At 33.8% G+C, this 23,254-nt stretch overlaps 1 protein-coding gene across 2 annotated transcripts in view; it reads right to left on the reverse strand.

Annotated features, from left to right (window-relative positions):
• Positions 1–7,536: 7,536 nt before the first annotated feature.
• The window catches only part of LOC148946365 (oligosaccharyltransferase complex subunit OSTC), a 40,234-nt gene continuing 24,516 nt past the window's right edge, over positions 7,537–23,254 (reverse strand). Inside the window, exons 2-4 of one of the 2 annotated variants that reach the window (XM_089097967.1) lie at positions 22,624–22,697; positions 14,762–14,979; positions 7,537–7,657 (exon numbers count right to left, since the gene is read on the reverse strand). In XM_089097967.1, coding sequence (XP_088954093.1) covers positions 7,639–7,657; positions 14,762–14,979; positions 22,624–22,697 — 311 coding nt within the window. In that variant the 3' untranslated portion in view covers positions 7,537–7,638. Of the gene's footprint in view, positions 7,658–7,877; positions 8,022–14,761; positions 14,980–22,623; positions 22,698–23,254 lie in introns of those variants that run through there. The other variant, XM_089097968.1, reaches the window with a different exon arrangement.

The raw sequence follows: 23,254 nt of genomic DNA on the forward strand, positions 1-23,254 counted from the left end.
GTGTTTTCTTTTATTATTTGTACGCTACCTTTATTTTTTTTTTGTCGTTAGATAATAATTAGTTAAATAGTTAAGTATATGTATCTGCGCTATTACAACTGTTTTTTTTTACTTTTTGCATCCTTCTTTAGGGTGTTATTAGCAGTTTAGAGAACTTTGTATTTTTTTGTGATAATTACAGTTGAATTACACGAAAATCTCGTAGTTTCAGCGACTGACCCCGTTGCCCCCTGAAACGCTCTGTGGTTAGTTACTCAGATACATGCGTAATAGCCCACCATTCTCAGAAAATGAGATGTCCTTCAATCGGATTGTAAAGAAATATGAAAATCCCAGAGCCGTTTTAACTGTTCGGGTTGGGTTAGAAGTAATGTTGACAATAAAGCTCAAAGAACATTAGAGACTTCAGGCCAACTAAAAGTTGGCGATTTAGCATAATTCAAGGCTATGCAATGTAAGATTAACTCAAAAATGACTTCAAAACGTAAGCGATAAAAGTTAGCGAACTCAGCTGAAAACATAATAGCTGATAATTATTTAATTGTCAAGACTACTTAAGATCATTAAGTAACTAGTCGTACCGTAAATCTACTAAATATAGTTGATGATGTCGGTAACGCTAAAAAAAACTGTTTATTTCCGTATATTCATTGAAGATTGGCGTAAATCTAGATATCAAGCACGACTGGTCTCAAATCGTGATGATTAATCTCCCTATGCTGAGGCCATGAGTTCGAGCCTGGTTGTAGGGTGTATTATTGAGAATAAATTCATTTTTTTGCAGAAGTTGCATTGGTAAAGAATAAAATCGATATTGGGCTTTTTTACGCATGTAGGTTAATAAAGAATTTGATTGAAGACTAGAGGAGAGGATCATTTCTCTTTTTTAAGTGAGAATTTCCAAAGTTATAGTTATGATAAGCAAGAACGTATCAAGGATTTTTTTCAGGGGGAGGGGCTCAAACCTCCTAAACCCCTAAATAGTAGACTTATCATTGATAAGTCAACTATTTTTGTCTCACGGCTGGGAGATCAAGTTGAAGCTTCACAATTTTTTGGGAGGAGGGAACCAGAAAACTTTCAATAATACCTGTGTGTAGGAGGGGGGGGGGGAGAAAAGGACAAAACATTTTCTCCGACCCTCAGAAAAGAATACATGCTGTTTCTTTTCATTTCATTCCTTTAATCTAAAAGGCTTTGGTGCTAGTTTTAGCATACAAAAGCTGGAATATTTAAAGCTATAATAAAGTTATAAAATATAAAAGCAATATTTTTATATAAAGCTATAAAAATAAAATATTTATTTCCAGTTCAAGAATTTCCTTTTTGTGCTGCTCAGTCGCAAACTCGCATCAGAAGCAAGTGAAGAGTTCAAGTCTTACATTGAACTTCAAAATACAACATTGATTTTTAAATCACAGACACTTGGCCTTTTGACCTGGGTGCTTAAAAGTACCTTTCGATCAATCAATCAATTTATTCAAATAAAAATGAAACATAACACCAATAATAATAAGGATCCTGGAAGCGAACTTGTTGAGGACCATAACAACAAAAAATTGAAAATGAAGAAGAGAGAAAAAAAAAGAAAAAAAGAAAACAGAAAGAGAAAACACGGGTAAATTAAAGAAAAATTGATTAAAAATTTAGAGAATTATAATATCAAACTTTAGTAAGATTGTTATAAAGCGTGCGAAAACTTGTGGATAGCTTGACACTGGAGGGTATTATACTCTATTGAAGTATAGATTTATAAATGGGGGATCGCTGGGCGGAACTAGAGACACGCTTGGGGACAATAAAGGAACGGTTGGATGAACGGAGACAGAGGCCTTCAGAATTATTACAATTAAAATAAGATAATAATTGGGGAGGAAGATTTTTATGGTAAGCGGAGTATGCAAGGGATGGATTTAATTTTTTAATGATTTGTTCAAAAGGAATAATACCAAAATCAGAGTACAAGTCCTGGGTGGGATATAGTCGGGGCAGCCGAAAAACTGCTTTGATGGCACGATTTTGGGCATATTTTAATTTATTGGTAACTGAAGGATAAGTGTTGCCCCAAACAGATCCGCAGTATGAAACTTATGAGCAGATAAATGAGTAATAAAGGGTAACAAGCATATCGGGAGGAAGAAAATTATTTACATGACTAATCACAATTATCTGTTGCATGATAATAACTCTGACGTGGAAAACATCCATTTCAAATGATATAGATAAACCAATGTAGTCACGAGGAAACGTGGTAACTTCGACCGGTAGGAGGAGATTGGTGAAATCCTCGAGGCCAAGTGCTTGCTGAGCTCAATTTTTTTTGTAAGGGGTTCGAAATAATACAACTTGACTTTCCTTGCTGTTAATGATCATGCAGTTAACGAGACACCACTCCTGTACTCTATGGCCAGCAAAAAGTACTGGGGGCACTGATGGACCCAGGTCCGTAACCAAATCATTAATATAAAGGAGAAAAGTATTGGACCAAGAACAGAGCCCTGCGGGACGCCCCTCCGAACAAGTAGGGGATGCGAAGTCACGTCGCCCAGACTCACACTCTGAACTCTACCAGAGAGATAAGAGCCGAACCATGAGAAAGGAATTCCACAAATACCTAAGTTCTTGAGTTTACTTAATAAAACACTGTGATCAATCATGTCAAAGGCCTTAGAAAAATCCAGAAATAAGCCCAATACAATATTTTTAAGGTCAAGTTGGGAACGTGTAAACTGTCGATAAATAAAAGTTCAAATAGGGATAAAATCCTTTTAATAGACAGTGATGATGATAACAGTGATAGAAATTCACAAAATACCAGATATTTCGGTCACATACACAGTGACCGTCATCAGTAGTAAAACTAAAATAAAACAATTTAAAATAAAAGTTTATATACTAACAGTTTATAATATTTAAACTTTTATTTTAAATTGTTTTATTTTAGTTTTACTACTGATGACGGTCACTGTATATGTGACCGAAATATCTGTTATTTTTGCGAATTTCTATCACTGTTATCATCATCACTGTCTATTAAAAGGATTTTATCCCTATTTGAACTTTTATTTATCGTCATGGAAAGGCAGTGTGGTCTCCGAAATTATCTACGTATAAACTGTGCGGCGTCGATTAGTGCATGAGCAGTTGAAAATTTGGAAAGAAAGCAATATTGAAGAGGAGAAACCAACGAACTTGAAGGACTAATCCCAAATAAGTAGGGAGAAAGACATCGGAAGATAATTCTCTCGAGCACTTAAGATATAACTCGAAGAAGTGAGATTGGACGATACTTACTTATCTCAGACGGATCGCCTTTTTTATGAATCGGAATAACATTTGCTTATTTAATATTTCTGGGAAGACCCCATTAATCATAGACAGGTTTTCTATGTTTACAATGTGTTCATAAACACAGAAAGATATGGTTCTAAGAAGCTTATTGCTTAGGCCAAAGAAGTTAGGTGTACTACTATTAGAGAGAGATTTGATAACTTGAAGTACCTCTTTACTATCAGTCTGAGAGAAAAACATGGATCTGGGATTCTTGTTAGGGTGTACTGACTCGGAGGGGGAACAGGAGATAGCATTTGGAATATTGGTGAAATAATTATTAAAAGCATCCAGTACTGAAACTGGGTCAATTAATCTGCCTCTGATGTCCTTAAGGTTAATAGGTATAGATCTTGAATTCCTTTTTTTTAAAGAATTTAATTTATTGTGGACCAAATTTTTTTGCAAGTTCCCTTTGCAGTGAGAGATTTTTGAATAATATTAATTTTTTTTTGCTTCCCGAACAAGTTTGGTATATACGTTTTTGTATTTTTATAATTAATTAGGTCAATAACGCTACTGGTTTTGCAAGCTAACTGGTATAGGTCATTTTTATGGTATGAAAAGATTTTTAGGCTATTGGACATCCAGGGGCGTATATGGGTAGTTTTTCGGTTTGATTTACGGACTGGAAAGATGAACTGATAAGATCACTCAGTCCCTGTGTAAAACCATTTTCGACTGGATTAATATCCTGAAAATTCAAAACCCTGTGCCACTCAAAGGATTCCGACAGATCCATGAACCGGCTTTTACTTACAGAAGTATATATTTTATTAGCCGGAGGGGTCTTAGTTCTAGAGGGTTTAACAGTTGGTAGGGAGGGTAGGGAGAAATAGATTGGAAAGTGGTCTGACAGGTCAGAGAGTATTACTTTGGAGGACAGGTGGTTTCCCTGGGAAGTAGACACGAAAATGTTATCAATTACAGTAGCGGTAGACCTCATAGGATCAACTCTAGTAGGAAAAAGTATTGTGGAAAGAAGACCAATTGAGGTAAATGCTTCAAAGAAGGTATCACAATCATTATTATTGCTAACATTCAGTAAATTACACATTGAAGTCCCCAAAAACTATTGCCTTATTTTGTGGTAAATTAATAAAACTAGAAAAGTCATCAAACAGATTACAAAAGAAAGGTGTTGGAAATGAGGGTGGTTTATAAAACAATGAAAAAATAAAAGAATTGTCGTCAACACTTATGTCTACAATTATTGAATAAATGCATCTATTATTCATAGGTTGCGAGAATGAGGATTCACAGTCTAATAGCCTGGTGAATTTTAGACTTGACCGAATGCAAAGAGAAATGCCACCAGAGGACTTGGTTAATTGTCTTTCAATATGAATAGCTTCAAAGCCAGGGAGGGAAAATTCCTTAGTATCATCAATTTCTGAAAGCCACGTCTCCGTTATTAAAATTACGTCGAAAGGGCAGTAACTGTTAATTAAAATTAAATTTTTAAAATTAGTCCACTTATCTCGTATGCTTCTGAAGTTAAAGCATATTACATTAAATTTGGTCTCTTCCATTAGCTTAGGTATCGCATTTTTCACAAAATCAAAAGTGTCGAGACATTCACAGTTAATTTTGGATAAGGGTCTAACGGGGCTAGCTAAGAGGTTGGTGGGTAAATTATTATGGTAATCATAATAGTTAAAAACAACAGTATTGCACAGTGATAGATTTTTGAGAAACGTAAAATCTTACATAATACACATTTAAATATCCATTGCGGTCTGCGTTTAATCATTTTCTTGATTTGAATATTGAAATTCTTCTTCAGTCGACGAAATATCATTGGTGGTAATATTAGACTGGGATGGAAAGTTGGCCGTTTTTTTTCTAAAATTTCATGCTTTTGACTAGGGCAGTGGTATCGAGTTGATTTGCGGTTGAGTCAACAGGCTTAAAGAGCTTCGATTTGAAATCTATGTACTTTTTTATTGGATATAGTTGAGCAATAGCTGTTTGTAAGATGTCATCACCTAGGAGTTTAGTGATAGCTTTCTTCTTGAGAATATTTTTGGTTTCCTTGGGTTCATTACTTACCTCAATTAAGTGACTGAACCTCAATTAAGTGACTGACTGTGAGATAACTTGCAAGTCTTTGCCATTCTTGGCAACTTTCGGATGAATCTTTCGGAGGGCAGGATGTTGAAGTAAACTTAGGTAAGGGATGGGGAGACTGACTAATACCTTGAGTATGAACATTGTTTGCCACTTTAAAAAATGATACTGTATTTGCATCTCCTACAGCAACTGTTGCTTGGCTTCTACTGGGCCGATGGGGTGTGGGTTGCCGAGGGATTCTTGCAGCTACAACTGAGTAGGGTAGGTTCATTTTATCAGATGTTCTAAGGATTACGACTCGCTTTTGGTGAGCCGGGAAAGATTGTTTTTGGAGGGCTATGTGTCCCTTACGGTTACAATTTCTGCAGAAAGGGTCTGACTCAGGGCATTCACTAATTGCGTGGCCTGTTTTCCCACACTTAAGGCAAGACGCGTAGTTGGGAGGGTTCTAGGAAGAGTTTTAGAAGTAGGTTGGAAGGGCGACTGGCCAAGGGTTTCAGTGGGAGTATCCTTCTCGGGTGGTAGCCTTAGGGGCTGCTTTTTTCCCGACATTTATTCTGACGAGACATTGCAGATTCACGAACTGTTAATCAGTCTTAATTCAAGGTTACTTGACCTAGAGTAAATATTCAGTTATGGAACTAAATTATTCACTATGATGAATAAAAACTCACTTTGTATGAAGTGAACAATCCCTCACAATTATTTCCGCAAGTTAATTGCGCAAGTACAAAAGATAATCCGATTAGGTTCATAAGTTAGTTCCTTTTAGTTCAGATACTAAACTCATACTGACCCTACCTTTCTGACCCTAATTTGGGAGTTAGATCCATTCCTGAAAGTTTCAATAGCCTATATCAAAAACTTTCCAATACAGCAGAAAGTCTCTTAACTGCATTTTTATCATTACTTTCACAATATATTTATTAAATGAAAAAAATTACTTTCTAGTTAACTATAATCAATATGTAGCTAAAAATGCCATCTTTGATGAGTCTTATGGATAGGACCTAACTTCTTTTAAAATTCTGGCTGTAGGAAGTTGTCACGATTAAACAATAATTAAATTACTACTGGAAAACTAATTAATTTAGTAGTAAGGAGATTAGCTTCAGATAAACAAGATTTTCACATTTGAAAAACAAAACATGAAGAATTTTACAAAAATGTTTAAAGCCACCCACAGCTTACACATAACTTGATTTAACTGTTATATGAATACAACTAACATGCCTGTACCAATATTAGTGCCAAAAATTTCACAATTTCTAGTTATCCATTTCTTTATTATTTTCCAATTCTATTTTTTGTGTTTAATTTTTTAGAATTACCTATATTCAAGGATCTCTATGAGTTCTCTTATTAAGGGGAGTCGACAATAAAAATCATTTTTCAAACCTTAGTGTTGGCTAACCACCTCAATGATAAACGGTCCATTAGCTAATTCACCGAGGGGACTAGCCACCATAGACGGCTGTTGGGAATCTGCGGTTTAACTATTAAATTTGATTGAAAAAAACAATGAAATTTAAAGCCCCCTGTCACTGGTAAGGTTTTCAGTTAAAATGGGTAGCACTACAGAAAACTCCAAAAGCTGCTAAATTGCTCAAATGATATTTCTTTTCAGCTGATTTTTATCGATTCCCTATTAGGCTAGCGAAAAAAAAAAGAGCCTGTTCTGAACGTAAAAAAAGTTCTGCCCCATTTAATTAGAAAACAAATTTCCCACTTTCTAATGATAAAAGTTTGATTAAAAATGAAAATCTCTATCTCTGGCACAAGAATGGAAGACGTTAAATGATTTTCTTGAGATTCCTGGGATAATAGACGTCGATTTTCAGTTTTCTGTCGTTTATTCGGATCTATTATCAAAGCTCTACAAGTTATGGCGAGACCACTCAATGAATTCTAAATAGTTTGGCCACAAACCAAAAATCTTATAATAGACATAATAGGGTGTTCCTTTAAAGAATCTAATCCTTTTAAACACTTATGTTACAACTACATTCCTTAGCGGGATCGATAAAGTGAAAAAAAAAGAAAAAAAAGAACATATAAACCAAAGGAAACAAATTGTGACATGGCACACAGTCATGAACTGTACTTTCATTTTTTTTTATAAAGATTGTGCAATTTTTTATAAGCAAAAACTGGAATTTACTTTATAAATATAATAGCAAAAATGAACCAAAATATAAAGCTCCGTAAGCAGTATTCCCGGATTTGAAACAGGTCCTAGCTTTGTAGATATCCCCTGAAAACAAATATAGATTAATATAAAATACATGAAAGAATTTTGAGTCAGAACTGTGCATGCGTAAAGAGCCTCAGGGAGGCGGAATCAGAACAGGGGAAAGAAATAGAGAGGGGGGAAGCACTTCTCTGCAAAATCAAATTCATAGAATCTATATGATGCGAGTTTCTAGGAATATAGCTAACATTGTAAAAAAAAAATCAACAAACCTCTACATTAATACAAAGAGCTGTGCAATTTTTCATAAGCACAATACAAAACATGAATTTACTTTGTAAATTTAATAACAAAATTAAACCAAAATATAAAGCTCCATAAGCATTATTACAAGATTTAAAACAGGTCCTATCTTTGAAGATATCCCCTGAAAAAAAAATACAGACTAATATTGTAAAAATACATAAAAGAATTGTTGAGTCATAGTTGTGTATGGGTAAAGAGCCCTGGAGAGGCAGAGTGAGAACAAGGGAAAATATGGAAAGGGGGGGCACTCCTCTATAAATGAAATTCACAGAATGTATTGATGCAAGTATCTAGGAATACAGCTAACATTACGACAAAAAAAAAAAAAAAAATCAACAAACCCCTACACTTCAGCATAAAAATAACAAAATTCAATATTCTACATTACCTACAATTTAATAACAGTTTATTTTTCTACAGCCTATACATGACAAAAACTAGACTTGGCCGTTTACAACATCAACTTCTAGTCAATTTAAACACTAACACTGTTTCTCAATTCATATTCCACACCTTTCTTTATAACAGTTTCCAAAACGACAGGGCCCTAAAAACTTGGGGACATGCCAAAAGTCCATATTGTCTCCATAAAATTGTGGCCTCTCAACTGCTTTTAAAGAAGTGAACACGAGGGTTTTCGGTGATAACCTACTTCAGGAGGCCATTCAAAATGGAGGTACACTGTCTCACAAAGCTGCTCTTGGATTACTCAGTGCAGAGTGTCTCCTCTTATAGGAAACCCGAACATATCTAGTGTTTTGGTATATAATATATGACTGCATGCTCTTTGGCATTATTTTTTTCTAATTGTACCTAGAAAACTTGTGGAAAACAACAAAATATCAACTTATTCTTTATGAGGGCCTAAGACACTGGGTTATTTCTTTTATATATATTTTATCTAAAAGGTCAATTTGTATGCGAAATATTGATAAAAATAAACTACTCAGCAAAAGCTCAATGCTAAAAGAATCTTTAAATCCCCCCCCACTAAATATAAAAGGAGTCGCTAAGGTTACTTGGTGCAGCTATGCCTTTTCCAGTTATTTTTATCTTTTATTATTATATTCTAATTTCATAATCAATATAACTAGAATAGAAAGCAAATCTGTAAAAAAAAAAGTTATATAAAAATATTAGAATCTTAAATGTTCAAGAAATATTTGCAAAACAGAACTCCCTTAAAAATAGAATTCTTAAAAATTTTGTATGTTTTCATTTATCGATGAAAACGCTGAAAACACTATTTCTTTTTCATTTATCGATCTTTTATTATCAAGATAAATAGCGCTTTCATGGGAAAAGTAGGTTTAATCCTAGTTACAAATTTAATTCTGGTTAGGTTTAATTCTGGTTACTAATTTAATTCTGGCTCCTTACTTACCACTCCTAATTTAATTCTGGCTCCGTTACCACGAACTCTTTGAAAAGTAGGTTTGATTGGTTACTAATTTAATTCTGGTTCATATCACAAGAATAATATTTACCATTTTTATTAGCTGAATATAATCTCTGCTGGCATTATTATAATAAAATATAACTTCGATTCACACATTTCTAATTTGGAAATTGGAAAATCAACACTGTTATCCCATCCCCCCTGAATATGAAGTCTTGAATATAAAACAGGCATTTTATGTAAAAATCAGTTATTTTTAATCTCTAATTTTTATAAGAGGATATTTAATCTTTGAAAATAGCGACGAAGACCACACTGCCTTTCCATAACAAACAACAAAAGCACGAAGAACAATAGGGAAATCTTTTTGTAAGACAGTGGAGATAATTTGAATGAATATTTCGGCCCCACGTCCAAGGGCCGTCCTCAGCAAGACAAAAATATATAAAAGATAAAAGACTCACAACAACATGCGACCAATAAAACAAAAAATTAAAAAATTAGATAATTTCGGAGACCACACTGCCTTTCCATGACGATAAATAAAAGTTCAAATAGGGATAAAATCCTTTTAATAGACAGTGATGATAGAAATTCACAAAAATACCAGATATTTCGGTCACATATACAGTGACCGTCATCAGTAGTAAAACTAAAATAAAACAATTTAAAACAAAAGTTTATATACTAAATCAAATAACACTACATATTGTTTGAATCTCTAATTCTTTTCAAAGCATAGCTTCAAAGAATAGCTTCCGCCTTTGCTTTGAAAAGAATTAGAGCTTCAAACAATATGTAGTGTTATTTGATTTAGTATATAAACTTTTGTTTTAAATTGTTTTATTTTAGTTTTACTACTGATGACGGTCACTGTATATGTGACCGAAATATCTGGTATTTTTGTGAATTTCTATCATCACTGTCTATTAAAAGGATTTTATCCCTATTTGAACTTTTATTTATCGTAATTAAAAATTTTTTGTTCAAAGCAGTCCTAGCATCCTTACTTCAGCGAAGTTCAACCAGGACTGATAACAAGTGAGTAAAAAAAAAGGCGATTCAATGAGATGAAAGTAAAATAATTTAAAAACATGTGATTATTGCTAATCAAAAAATAATTTAAAAAAACGTTCTTATTGCTAATCAAATTCATTTGATTCTGCATTAGGGAGCCATATTTTTTAAAATCCTAGCCACAATATACTTTTTGATGAATCCGCCCTTATAAGCAAAGAACTAGACATAAAACAGGTAGTCCGAAAATCAATTGAAATGAGACTTAAGATTAATAATGATATTTCCCTAAATAGGGACTTGGGGGTATATACACTAAATGCTCTATACACAAATTTAATTAAAAATGATCTTACAATATATTTAAAAAAAAGCAATAGACATTAACACAAAACCGGTCACAAAAAGACCTTTGATGATAGCTGCCAAAAAGGCTGGATTAGCAATGAGAACATGTTTTTAAATTATTTTTCTTTCATCTCATTTAATCGCCTTGTTTTAACTCACTTGGTATCAATCCTGGTTGAACTTCGCTGAAAATAATGCTAGGACTGTTTTGAATTTTTTTTTCTTTAATTTTTTGTTTTATTGGTCGGATGTTGATGTGAGTCTTTTATCTTTTATATATTTTTGTCTTGCAGAGGACGGCCCTTGGACATAGGGCCGAAATATTCATTCAAATTATCTCCACTGTCTTACAAAAAGATTTCCCTATTGTTCTTCGTGCTTTTGTTGTTTGTTTAATCTTTGATAGAATTTTCAAACTGGACAACCGTGTAAGGGCCCAATCGTCCCCTCATTCAAATAAAAAACATGACCTAGCAATCTAACCTTACTTTCATTAGGGTCCTAGAACGTGAAGTAGGGTCGTGTTCAGGAATTTTTTGGTGGGGGGGGGAGGTACAAAAAAACTTAAAAAATGCATCACAAATCTGTTTATAATTATTTTGTTACGTTTTTACGAGTCAGACAAACATTTCGGGGGGGGGGGAGGGGTCAAACCCCTAGCCCCCCTGGATACGTGGATAGGACCTTGCCGTGAAGACAGAATTACGGTTTTCATTCAACTTCTTGCTTTATAAATCTACTTCTACAGCTAACAATTTACTACATACGTAAGACGATTTGATTTCTAAACAAGAACTATTTAGACCAAAGTATATGAATTCAAAAGCTATGTCACTAAGTCTCCACTTCTTATTTGCATAAAAGGCACATAATTTGATTGTTTAGTTACAAATTTACACCCCCCCCCAAAAAAAAAAAAAATCTGCTCTTGAAGCCCAAACTCTACATAAGACAGGATAGACACTTCAAACTGCCCTAAGTACATGGATCATTGGTTGGCTGGTAGTTTTTCTTGATCTTGCTGATTTTGATTGGTAGGCCTCAATAAAAACTGTTTGATATAATGAATAGATTGGGATGGAGGAGGAGCGTGCGTAGCTGTGTTGGCCTCAGGCGGCTTTGTGTTGCGATAAGTTGTTAGCAGTGGTAGCAGTATTATACAAAAAATCTTCATTGTAGTTGAATAATTTGATACTGAATTTTGTAAAAAGCTGAGCTGCCTTTGTAAAATGTCTCAGATTAAGGAAGGTAAGGGCAAGAGTCACGTCGGAGCAGAATTCACATATTTGGTTGAAGGTAATGGACTTCCCGCAACTTAAATCTTTAATATATTATTTTAACCCTTAGAGAATTTATTAATCTGAATATTGATACATCTAAATATTATCTAGATATAATTATTGAATCAATTAAAGTAATTTAACTAAATAAATAAATTAATTAAATATAGTTTAGATGTATTAAATTAATCCAAATATTAATACAAATATCAATCTAAAATTATTCTAAGCAGTACTAAATATTAAATTATTAATCTACAGTATTTCTTTAGGGGACTTTAAGGTGATTCCAAGGAAAGTACTGAATAAAACCACTTTATAAATATGTTTTAATTTCTTCATATTTTTTTACAGCATTAATAGCAGATTCAGAACTTAACTTAAAACTAAATTTAGTTTTCATTTCTGGGATCTGGCAAGAGAGGATTCAAAATGGCTATTTTTGTCCTTTACCTGTACTTGAGGTGAGAATCGAGCGTTGACACCTCACACGGCATCGATGATCTTGGAGACCCCCCTCGAAACATGGTGAGGGATCTTCTGCCAGAAGCTTTTCTAAAGCGAGCCATTGAGTTGAACATCTGTGACCAAACTTTCTGCAACTCCTGATAGCTTGGTCTAGAAGAATTTGGTGAGTCAGGGACTCTAGCGGTTTCCACAATACATGGCCCATCCATTACGAACACCGTTCTTTAATAGTGAGCACAACATTCCTCTGAACCTTATATTGACTTAGTCCATGTTAGAGATGGTCACGTAGTTTTATTCTGAGAAATTTTTGTAGACAGGTATGCTCAAACACTCCTTGGCGTATTTTCCAGGAGCCAACAAGCTCGACTAGAAGAATTTGGCAAGACAGGAACTCTAGAAGTTTCCGCAATATGGGCCATCCATTCCAAACGGTGGTCCTTAATAGTGAGCACAACGTTCCTGTGATTATTGCTAATTCAACGTAGTTTCGCATTGGAGATACGGTCACATAATAATATTCCTAGGATTCTTCACACACCTTCAGTGTATTCTCATAACATTTTCGAAGGCCTCGAACACCTTCAGTGTATTCTCGGACTGTAGCCAGAGACGATTTTAGGGCAGGGATAGAGGTGTCACTTGCCCCATGCACAGACAAAATGATTAATTAAGTAAACAAATTGAAAATAATTTCGTTAATAAATGAAAATTTTGTTGAAATTTGACCAGAAAATTCTGTGAGATACAGGGGGAGGGGACCATTCAAGATTTTGCCCTGGGCACAAGAGAAGCCAGAACCTCCACTGGCTATAGCTCTAAATTTTTTGCCTTTTATAGTCTGAGTTGCAACTAACATGATATCAAAAATACGTAATCTGTATTCAGATTCATTATTTGTCATAATAATTATTTATTTAATCATTATTTAGTGATACACTGAAAATCAGTTTTTATTGAAAGAGAAGTAGCAAGAAATAGGACTAATTGTATTTATAACTCCTTATTGACAACAAAGCAGTAAAAGTCACTGCATCACTACCAAAACTTTTGGTAAGTAATTTAGATATACTTCCTTCTAATAGAAGATATACTTACTCCTAATAGAAAACAAAGCAGTCTTGTCAGTAGAACGACTGCATTTCAGGGGCGGATCCAGGATTTTTTAGGGGGGGGGGGCAAATAGGTTGATCCACTTAAAAAAAATTTAGGGCGGGGGGCAAAATAGGTTGATCCGATAAACCTGCGTTGGGAGCAAGTTTAATTAACGCAAACTTGAGTTAATTACACTACTTTAGACTACGCCAGGGGGGGGGGGTGCTCCCCTGGATCCCCCACTGCTGCATTTACTTACTAAGATGTAGAAGTTGCAAATCTCAAGTCATTATGTTCCTCTAGCCTGACTAATCCTATCTATTGTTTTTATTTTAATGATTTGTTATAAACTACTGTTAAGATCACAGCGCTTTCTGCCGTAATTTTTATGAATTTTGTTATACTAAGCTGCTGAACACATTAGAGATTACGCGACGCAGCTAGTAGGCGTAATAATTCACTATAAATTTAATTAGGAAACATTTTTAATATACTGACACCAAAAATATACAAAACCAAATTTTTCGCAGATCAACAAAAATTTTGGCTTTTCAATCGGAATTAAAAGTTAGTAACTAATTTGGTTCAAAATAGACGACATAATATAGTCTGTAAAAATGCAAAGAACTCAGTTAAGAAAATTCTGTTTAAGTTTTGCTATGATATTCAAATGAATATTAATTTAAATATCTGTTTTCTTTTAAGGTTTTATCTGATGTGCGTTACTTGTTCTTTTTTTTCCCCAAAAAAACCCCAAAAAATCTTCCAAAAATGCACCATGAAGAAAATTCGGGGGGTTGACAACTTCATTATTATAGCATACATTGAAAAAAATCGCGAAAAGACATTACGAAAAGAAGGAGTCTTGACAGGGTGCAAAGCGACCTAAGTCTTGATTCGCTGGAAAGAGAAAACTGATGCCAATTAAGTGACCTGTGAGTATTTTATCCCCCCAGTCAACTTTTTAGCAAAGAATTAGGTGTTTGATTTTTTTTTAAGCAGAATGACAAAGGGATTTTCAATCTGTAATCTTTAGTCAAATGTATTAGCAAATTAAACTATTTTATTATACATATTAGTTTTATAATATTTTATTTTAAGTTTTTTATATATATCTATTGTAAGTATATTATACATACTTATAATATGTATTATATTATATTTATTAAGATTATACTTATTTATAAAATATTGTATAAATGAATAAAACATTTTATTTTATAAAATTAGTTAGATTAAAATTCTGTGACTTACGGAAGCTTCATCCTCATAAAAATATGGGTGGAGACAAAAGCTATTAAGACACACCCAGCACCAATGCAGGTCAACATTAGCTTGTTCCTATTGGACGACGAGGAATGTGCAGTGTTTTCCAATATCATGAAACCAATTCCACCCATGCTGAACATAAAACTACTTGCAAGACCTTCCATGATATACTGTCCATTAATTCGATATGGCATAAAGGCTACCTGAAATTTGCAAAATGCTGATTAATTTGATTTTGCAAAACATAATTATTGCAAAAGTCAATTTTGAGAGAAGCGTCTACAACCTCAAAACCTTGAAATGACTACGATATAGAGGGCGTTTAGACCTTGGACTTTAGTTGAGTTATAACCAACTTCAAGCGTTTCACCCTCCATAGTCACAGCTTCTCCGCTTATTGTACCATCAAACTCTAATTGACTTTCCGTAACTCCTGACGCTGATTACGGTCAGCACTTGGTCACTTACAGCATTTGCCAACCCAGTACAATTGTACCATTTTCGGTATAATTTAGAGGTCTTGGAAGAATCTGGTATATTTGGACGTTTCATGGTACAACCTAAAATTCAAGGTGCATTTGGGCTATTTGTGGGTCAAAGTACAGTTTTTCATAATTTTTATAACTACTGAAGAAACCTCTTAGGGATTTAAGCAAAATAAAAGCGATTTTTGTGGAGGAGACACAAAAAAGAAATTTCCACGAATTCAAAACTACTAATCACATGAGAAACAGCACTCAAGAATGGTTTTTGAGAGAGCTTGAAGACATTAGCGAAAGAAAGTGGCTTGGCATTTAGTTTATTATACCATTTTTGCCTGTGAAATGGAAACTGACTTAGAATGCAACAATTGTGCTACCAAAAATCTTTTGGAACAATTTCGCCAGAAAACCAGTAAAATTTATTTCAAAGTGTTGGCAACGTTAGCCACCTAAGGCTACTGGGAGTTTCACTTATGGAATTTTTAAAAGTTTTTTTTTACCAAGATGGTCTCAAGGGTAATCAAGAAGGATTCCATTAAGTTCCATTTATAAGTTTCGGAATTATATTATTTTTGTTTTTTAAACAATTATGTTGTTTTTAAGAAGGTCATGTCTCCAATTTTAAAACATTTCACCATACTGACAAATAAAGAAACTTTTGACGCTTGGACCTTGTCAGAACTATGGTTGACTAGCCTGTAGCCAAATCAGCTATGGTAGTTCAAGGTCCAAATGCGTTCACAGCAGTTGGTCTATCTAATGGAGTAGGTTAGTGGTTGATAAATACAACAAACTGCTATTAATCCAACCCAATAGTTTTATTTCTTTTCCTGAAAAATATAGTTTCAAATCACTTCTTGTTGAGCTCGAAGTCAAAATAGACCTTGTAGGCCATCGTGCCATTGACCATGTCCTTCAAATGTCGTTTTGGGGTGGCAAAAGGGGGAGGGGGAGTTTCCCCCCAATAATGTGTAGGGAAATAATTTTATACATCCCATGCCCTTTGAATATCCATATATGGACCCTCTTGCCCCCCCCCCCCATTAAAAATGCTGGAGATTCACCCCTGCCCAACAATCAGTTCCCATTTCCTACTAGCCATCAGAGTAACCCTTTCCTCCAACTGCAGATAATTATTAATGCAGAAGTCAACTACAGCTTTGCCTATATCCTCTATATAGCCATAGCATAACATAGACTAACTGGTCTATCCGAACACAGAGGGTTACTGGTTAAAAAAAGGCAATATAATATAGTGTTGGTAATCCAATTTAACAACATCATTTATTTTCCTCCAACAAACATAGTAATTTTAACAACTCCAAAAATTGTCACACATCCTACAGCGCAAATTGTCCTGTCATAAACGAAAGCCAATCTCTGCTAGGCCAAGACCGAGCATCACATAGTCTGATATCTTAGAATATCAATGGGAACTTTATAAACTTTTTCACTTTCATCCTTGGTTTTCTTCGTGTACATATATTGCCAGCATTACATATAGGCACATGTAATCCTTTGTTTACATGTGCCTGCGAAGTAAACAAAGGATTGTGGTCGTCCTTCAGGCAGTATAGTAATGTAAGATCGATCAAACTTAAGCTGTGACCTTTTGGATTCGGAGGATTACGAGGCTATAATTAATGCCAATCTTTCCACTGACTACCGGGACGACAAATCGGAAGTTGCTTCGCAATTAGTGTGTCTGAAATTTCTAAATTCCTGAAAAAAGCTCATCAAGGAAAGCTTCATTGTAATATAATATGTGACTTAAGCTGCGACCTGGAATTCGACGACAACCCGGCGTCAAGTCGCAGAAGTGTTTTACTCGGTATTAATTTAAAAAAAATTCTACAAACATGTTTTTTAAAGAAACGTAAAGAGCTCCATTAAGCCAAGATTGAGCAAAAATAAAGTAGAAAAATCGTCCAAGTGTAAAACTACCAGAAATCACTATCAATAAATAAATGGAACTCAAAACGAACAGAAATTACAATACATAGCCAAACCAAACTCAAAAAGAGCAAAAATTAATATGAGTAGGGCTGATAACCCCCGTGCCTTCTAAAGACCAGAACAAAATTTGCGCTTTACTGAAAAAAAAACAAAAACAAATGACCGTGGATTGTCAGTTTAATTGACATATACTCATATTCCTTAAAAGTTTTGATAATGTTTTATTCATGAAAGTAAGAAAAGTGAAAACATTTCAAACGTATTTGTTTTCAGTAAAGCTCAAATTTTGTTTTGGTCTTGAAACCGCTGGGGGGGGGGGGTAATCATCGCTACTCATGCTAATTTTTGCTCGTTTTGAACAATCCGTCAATGGCTTATCACGCATCTACGGAAGCGAATTGATTTTGCATATAGTAAAATTGTTTCAAATAAGTCAAGATTCAACAGACAAGTTTTAGCTTGCATTTATAATGCAATTGTCCTCCCACATTCTCGTACTTGAGTCCTTTTTGGAGAATGTTTCCTGAGTGTAATATACGTAAACTTCAATCTGTTTTATTTAAGTACGCTAAATTTCTACTTCGTCTCCCACTTTGGTCCGGAAATTCTTTTTATTATTAGGAATTATAATATAACTGATCCAACTTCAGCCATCCTTAATCAAATCTCTAAATTTAATAATAATATTAAAAGCTATCCATGGTTGGAAATCCTCTGCCAGTAGAACTTGGCGTGTTTGTGTTTTTGCCATGGTTTAACCAGTTTTTTTTGTGCTAGTGAGTATTAGTTACTAATACATTGTGTGTAGGCCTACTCTTCTTTTTAATGTGTTTTTATGTACTCTGTCTCTTTTGTTTGCTTTTGACGGGTAATAAAATAATATTATCATATATTATAATTATTATTAATTTACTGTTAAATAATTAATTTCTGATAATATTTAATACTATCATTAAGAATAATAATAATAATTAATTTTAATTAATTAAAAAGACATATAATTACTATTATTGACAATAATCAATTATTATTATAACTAATTACATATAACTATCCTTAAATAATTAACTAATAAATATAATTAATTTCTAATGATATTTTACTTCCAAGAAATTTCCAATTTCATCTAATGATAGGCTAAAACTAGCTGCTTCATTTTAGGATTTGTAATAAGAGCACAACAACTACTAAACACTCATCATACCTGCCACTTGCCTGAGGACAACACACGCTTCGCCTCCTCCCTACCCTATTTAGAGCTTTGCTCTTTGCTTCCTCCCATGTAGTTCTCAGTTCTTTTGAGCAGTTATGCCTCAAACAGAAATCTTGCCTTTGAATGTTTTTCCTGTGTATTTGGTGAATATTTTCAAAAAACCACCCGCTGACGCAGTTTGTCATTAGCTAATAGTAGTATTTGTAACTTAAGTAAAGTTTGACGATATTTTTTTCTACAAATGAAATTCAAAAATCTGATAAGTTTGGGAAACCTTGCTCTATAACTTGCTAGATAATTGCATATGACAAGCATTGAAGGAGTATTTTGTTTGAGGTGTATGAGGGAGTATAGTGGATTCATTGGACAGTTATTTTTCTCGTCGTTATGGTGACTCCAGTAGCAACCCAGCAAGGAATTATGTATTTATGCACATTGAAGAAATTGACATTGAGAAAATGACAACAAGACATTGAAGAAATTTAATAAAATATATACTTAAAAGGGGGATGGAGAATAAACAATTTGCCCTTTTTTTCAGAATTGAACTGGATATTTGATCATACTAACGATTGTCACTACTTGCTTGTGATGCAGCAACCCAGTGCCAGCTGCCTTTTTAATCTAAAAGATGGTAAACAAGTCTGGAAAAAAGCATTCCAAACAGAGGTTTTATATATATATATATATATATATATATATATATATATATATATATATATATATATATATATATATATATATATATATATATATATATATATATATATATATATATATTACTTATGCTTATAACCAGTATTAAATAATTTTTTGTCTTCTATTTCTGGTAAGCCACTAGGACAACTTGCCATAGCAAGTTCATGGGCAGGCTAGAAGATTTAATTTGAAGGACTTTGTTTTTCAAGTATTATTATATATGTGTATTATATATGTAGTATATATATATATGTATTTTTATTCTTATTAATAAACTTACAACTTAACTTAATTGTGCCTAGTTTCAGTTTGCGGTCATGTACTATTTATTTCTAGGCATTGATGGCAACAATGCTCCAGCTTAATTAAAAAAAAAATGAGGTTAATTTTGCTTAAGAGAATCAGACCAGATGGATTCACACTCTAAGATTTTTAAAATCCACAGCATCCATGTAAAACAATTATTGGTTTTTAACTGGACCAGAATAGATGTCGCTAGTGATCCAACTAGCAGCAAAAAAACTTTCCTAAAACTAATCAAAAATGTAAATGATTTGCTAGTATTTAAAAAATAACTTATATACAATTCCAAAAAGTCAAAATACGACAGCATGTTTGTATATCCAAAAAGTAATGAGGTTTCAATGAAAACAATTAATGTGGCCTTATTGCATGACAAAAAAAAATCAGATATTATATAATTAATTTCTCTTTTAATCTGCATAACAGCAATGCACTTATTTCCAATCTTTTCATTAGGTTGATCGAGGTAATCGTTCTTCTTCTTCTATTAAGATTTGAATGGGCTGAGACTGTTCGGCCCTTTTCCTTTCGACTCACTATATAAGATGAGTTTGACTACTGGGAGTGGTTTCTAGATGTTTATCTTATGATGTCTCGGTTTTTATTATATGTCTTGCAGTAGCTCTTTTGAATCTACAAAGTGAAATATCAAGGAATATATTTCGAGTTTAATACTCTGTATGCAGTTTAGGTCAATGAGGCTCTTTGCTGATGACAAGATTTTGTGGTGCTTGAAGTCAGTAATCTTGATGATAAGTTTTCTTCTTCTTTGATGAGTTTTTTCTTCTTTTTCTTCAATGTTTTGACAGATAAAACCATAGTGTTCAAAATACATATTTTTTTCAATGAATTGGAAATGACACCCAAGCCATTAAAAAGTTAAAGAAAAGGGGTGAGGGGAGTTAGCCTTACTTTTATTTACAAGCCTTGATTAGCCTTTTGATACAATTCGTGTGTTTTGTTGTTGTTTATTTTATGACAAATTAGAAACAGGCTGCTCAAATAATAATTTGTTAGTATGGAATCATGTTCATTTTAGGATTCATTAGTTTGCTGTTTAGTCCTAGACTGTTGGCAATCTGTCAGTCTTCATCTACAGAACGTGCCCAAGCCAAGAAAGCAGGATTGAACCGTACTTTTTGTACAGCCTACTGTTTCAAATACAGTCAATCAGTTGGGTACCCAAAACTATCTATAGGCAATTTCTCTGGAAAACATCTAGCAAATCTTACTGTTTTTTTTTTGGAGGGCCCATGCTTCAGAACCAAACTTTACCAATGTTATCACTATAGCTTCCAATATTCTAATCTTGGTTGGCAGACTTATCTTCCATTTATTCCAAACGTTTTCAACTGTGAAAACACCCTAGATCTTGGCTATTCTACTTTTAACATTTTCACTGCATCCGCCATCTTTATACTACCAAGGTATGTCCACTTGATTAATCTTTTTGTTGCCCAATGTCACCTTTTCATCTTCACTTATCCCTAGCCTTAGTAACCTAGTCTTCTTAACATTAACTTTCAAACCTATTCTAGCACCCTGAACTTGCAGCACCTGTAAAAGTTCTTTCAGTTTGCTCACACTTTCATCTAGGATGCTAAATTCATCAGCATAGTCTAAGTTCCAAAAATTTTTACCTCTCTATTTAATTCTGTGCTCTGTCATTGCCTTTCCTGTGCTCCTTAAGACAACGTCCATCAAAATGATCCATATAAATTAGGATGAAACACAACCCAGCTTAACTCCTGATTTAATACAAAACCAGCTACTAACCTTATTTCCTGCCTTAGCCACAGCAGTGTTATTCTCGTACATAGCATTAATCACTTTAATTTATTTGTCTAAGACCTTCACTAAAGCTCTTCTATCAGCTGAATCAAATACTTGCTCATAATCGATGAAACTGAGGAGTGAAGATGTTTGACAACTCAGGCACTTCTCAATTATTAACCTAAGAGTGAACATTTTGCCGACATATCCTGCATTGTTCTTCTCTTGAAAATTTGGACAGGACTAAGCAGCTTCCTTATTCATCATAAACCTTACTTCCTACCTGTGTACCCCATCCTTCCTGCCTGAGTAAATAAATTCTTTACCACCTATTTTCATGTTTCCTACCCCTAATATATGAGTTTCTGAAACTCCTAGTAAGTCCAGTTTGAACATCTAAATTCATCAGTCAGAATGTCAATAAGATAGTTTTTTTAACATCATAACATTCCAAGGTGCAATTTCAAATTCTTTAAATTATTGAAATTATTTTGGCCTAAGGAAAAGCAATGGTCCCAGAAACAGTGCAGGACAGGGACCTCCAGTTGAATGGAGGCTTTGTGCAATCCTGGGTCCATCTTGGTCACAACATGGTTTTCAGCACTTGCTGGTGCTCTTCCATCAACAAGAGTCAAAATTCTGCACAGACAATCTCTAGCCTATTATGTCCAACTCATTATACATTCATACCTACAGATATTATGCTACTACAGGGAGGCAACCCATTGCAGATAAATCAGATAGAAATATGTTTTTCAGCCCAAACACGCCCACAAAAACAAACCAAGCCAAGAAGAATTATCCATTAATCAGAATACTATGCAAATGCTGTGTTGTTTACTAGGCTATAATTCCCTCAAGGGGTACCACTCCTCAAGTGGGAATAGAGTTGACTGCAAGTTCCCCAGTCTTGCAGGTACCCCAAAAGGATTGAGACAGCCCTTTGTCCATAGATCTTGATCTTATGCCCTGCTGCAGTTTTCCTCCTATATATAGAGGATTCTCCCATGATGGTGTTCTGTGTCACCTGCGTCATCTATATCAGTATCTCTTATCTTTATGTTGATATGACCATTCACAATAATTTTGTATAATTTGGTTTCATTGATAGTAATTTCGAGTTTGAATTGCTAGATGACTTTATTTCTGCTCATCTTGTGTTTAAATATGGCTCTTTACTTTTCGCTAAAAAACTTCTTTTTCTGAAAATGTTTTTAGATCAAATAAAGGTCATTGCACGAAGTCCCAAAAGTGCATTTTCAACTAGCAAATTTTACATTCTTCCAAGAATGTTTTTTTAAACAAACTATGAAGACAGGAGTTATGCCTCTCACCCATTCCCAAAGTGTGGGGATGGGGTGAGCATTATAACTTAGGGAAGTTATAATTTAGGGAAGCATTATAAACTAGATACAACTTACCGGCTTAGAATTCCCCTTTTCATCTGTTGTTGACCCAATACTTGGTGGTTCAACAATTATATCATAAATGATACCTGGAAAAAAAATCTGAGTTACTTGTTTCAACTTTCTAAACTTACTGTAGCCTATGTAGCCTATAAACATCTGCAGCCTATGCGTCAAGTAGATGTTGTTAATGTTGCCTTAAAATATCAACGACATTGAGGTCAATTTTACATCAAATAAATTTCAAAAAAAGAAAATGTTTCAGTTTAAGGAAATCACTTCCTCTTTCCTTAAAGAAAAAGTAAAAACCCAATGCTCAAAAATGTACTGATACATGATTCAAGAGTATTGTTTAAACTTAGACATTCAAAAATTTAGGTGAATTTTATGCTTTTCATCAGCAATTTTATTTAAGGAAGCTTCTAAATTATTGGAAAAACAAGCTAAATGTGATTTTGGAAATCTGTCTAGTGTTTCAGCACCACACACAGAAAATAGACCAGAGGTTTTTAGTCCAGAAAGTAAGACACTGGAAATATTTTGATGGTAATCCTAATTTTCACTTACAGATGGAATTTAAGGTACTCCTAAGCTTCACAATTGAATATATAATAATAAAAAAGAAATAAAAAAAAAAATTATGTCC

Source organism: Artemia sp. Qi Xiang Cuo, chromosome 12 (assembly GCF_049724085.1).
Source record: "Artemia sp. Qi Xiang Cuo chromosome 12, ASM4972408v1, whole genome shotgun sequence".
Classification (NCBI taxonomy): domain Eukaryota; kingdom Metazoa; phylum Arthropoda; class Branchiopoda; order Anostraca; family Artemiidae; genus Artemia; species Artemia sp. Qi Xiang Cuo.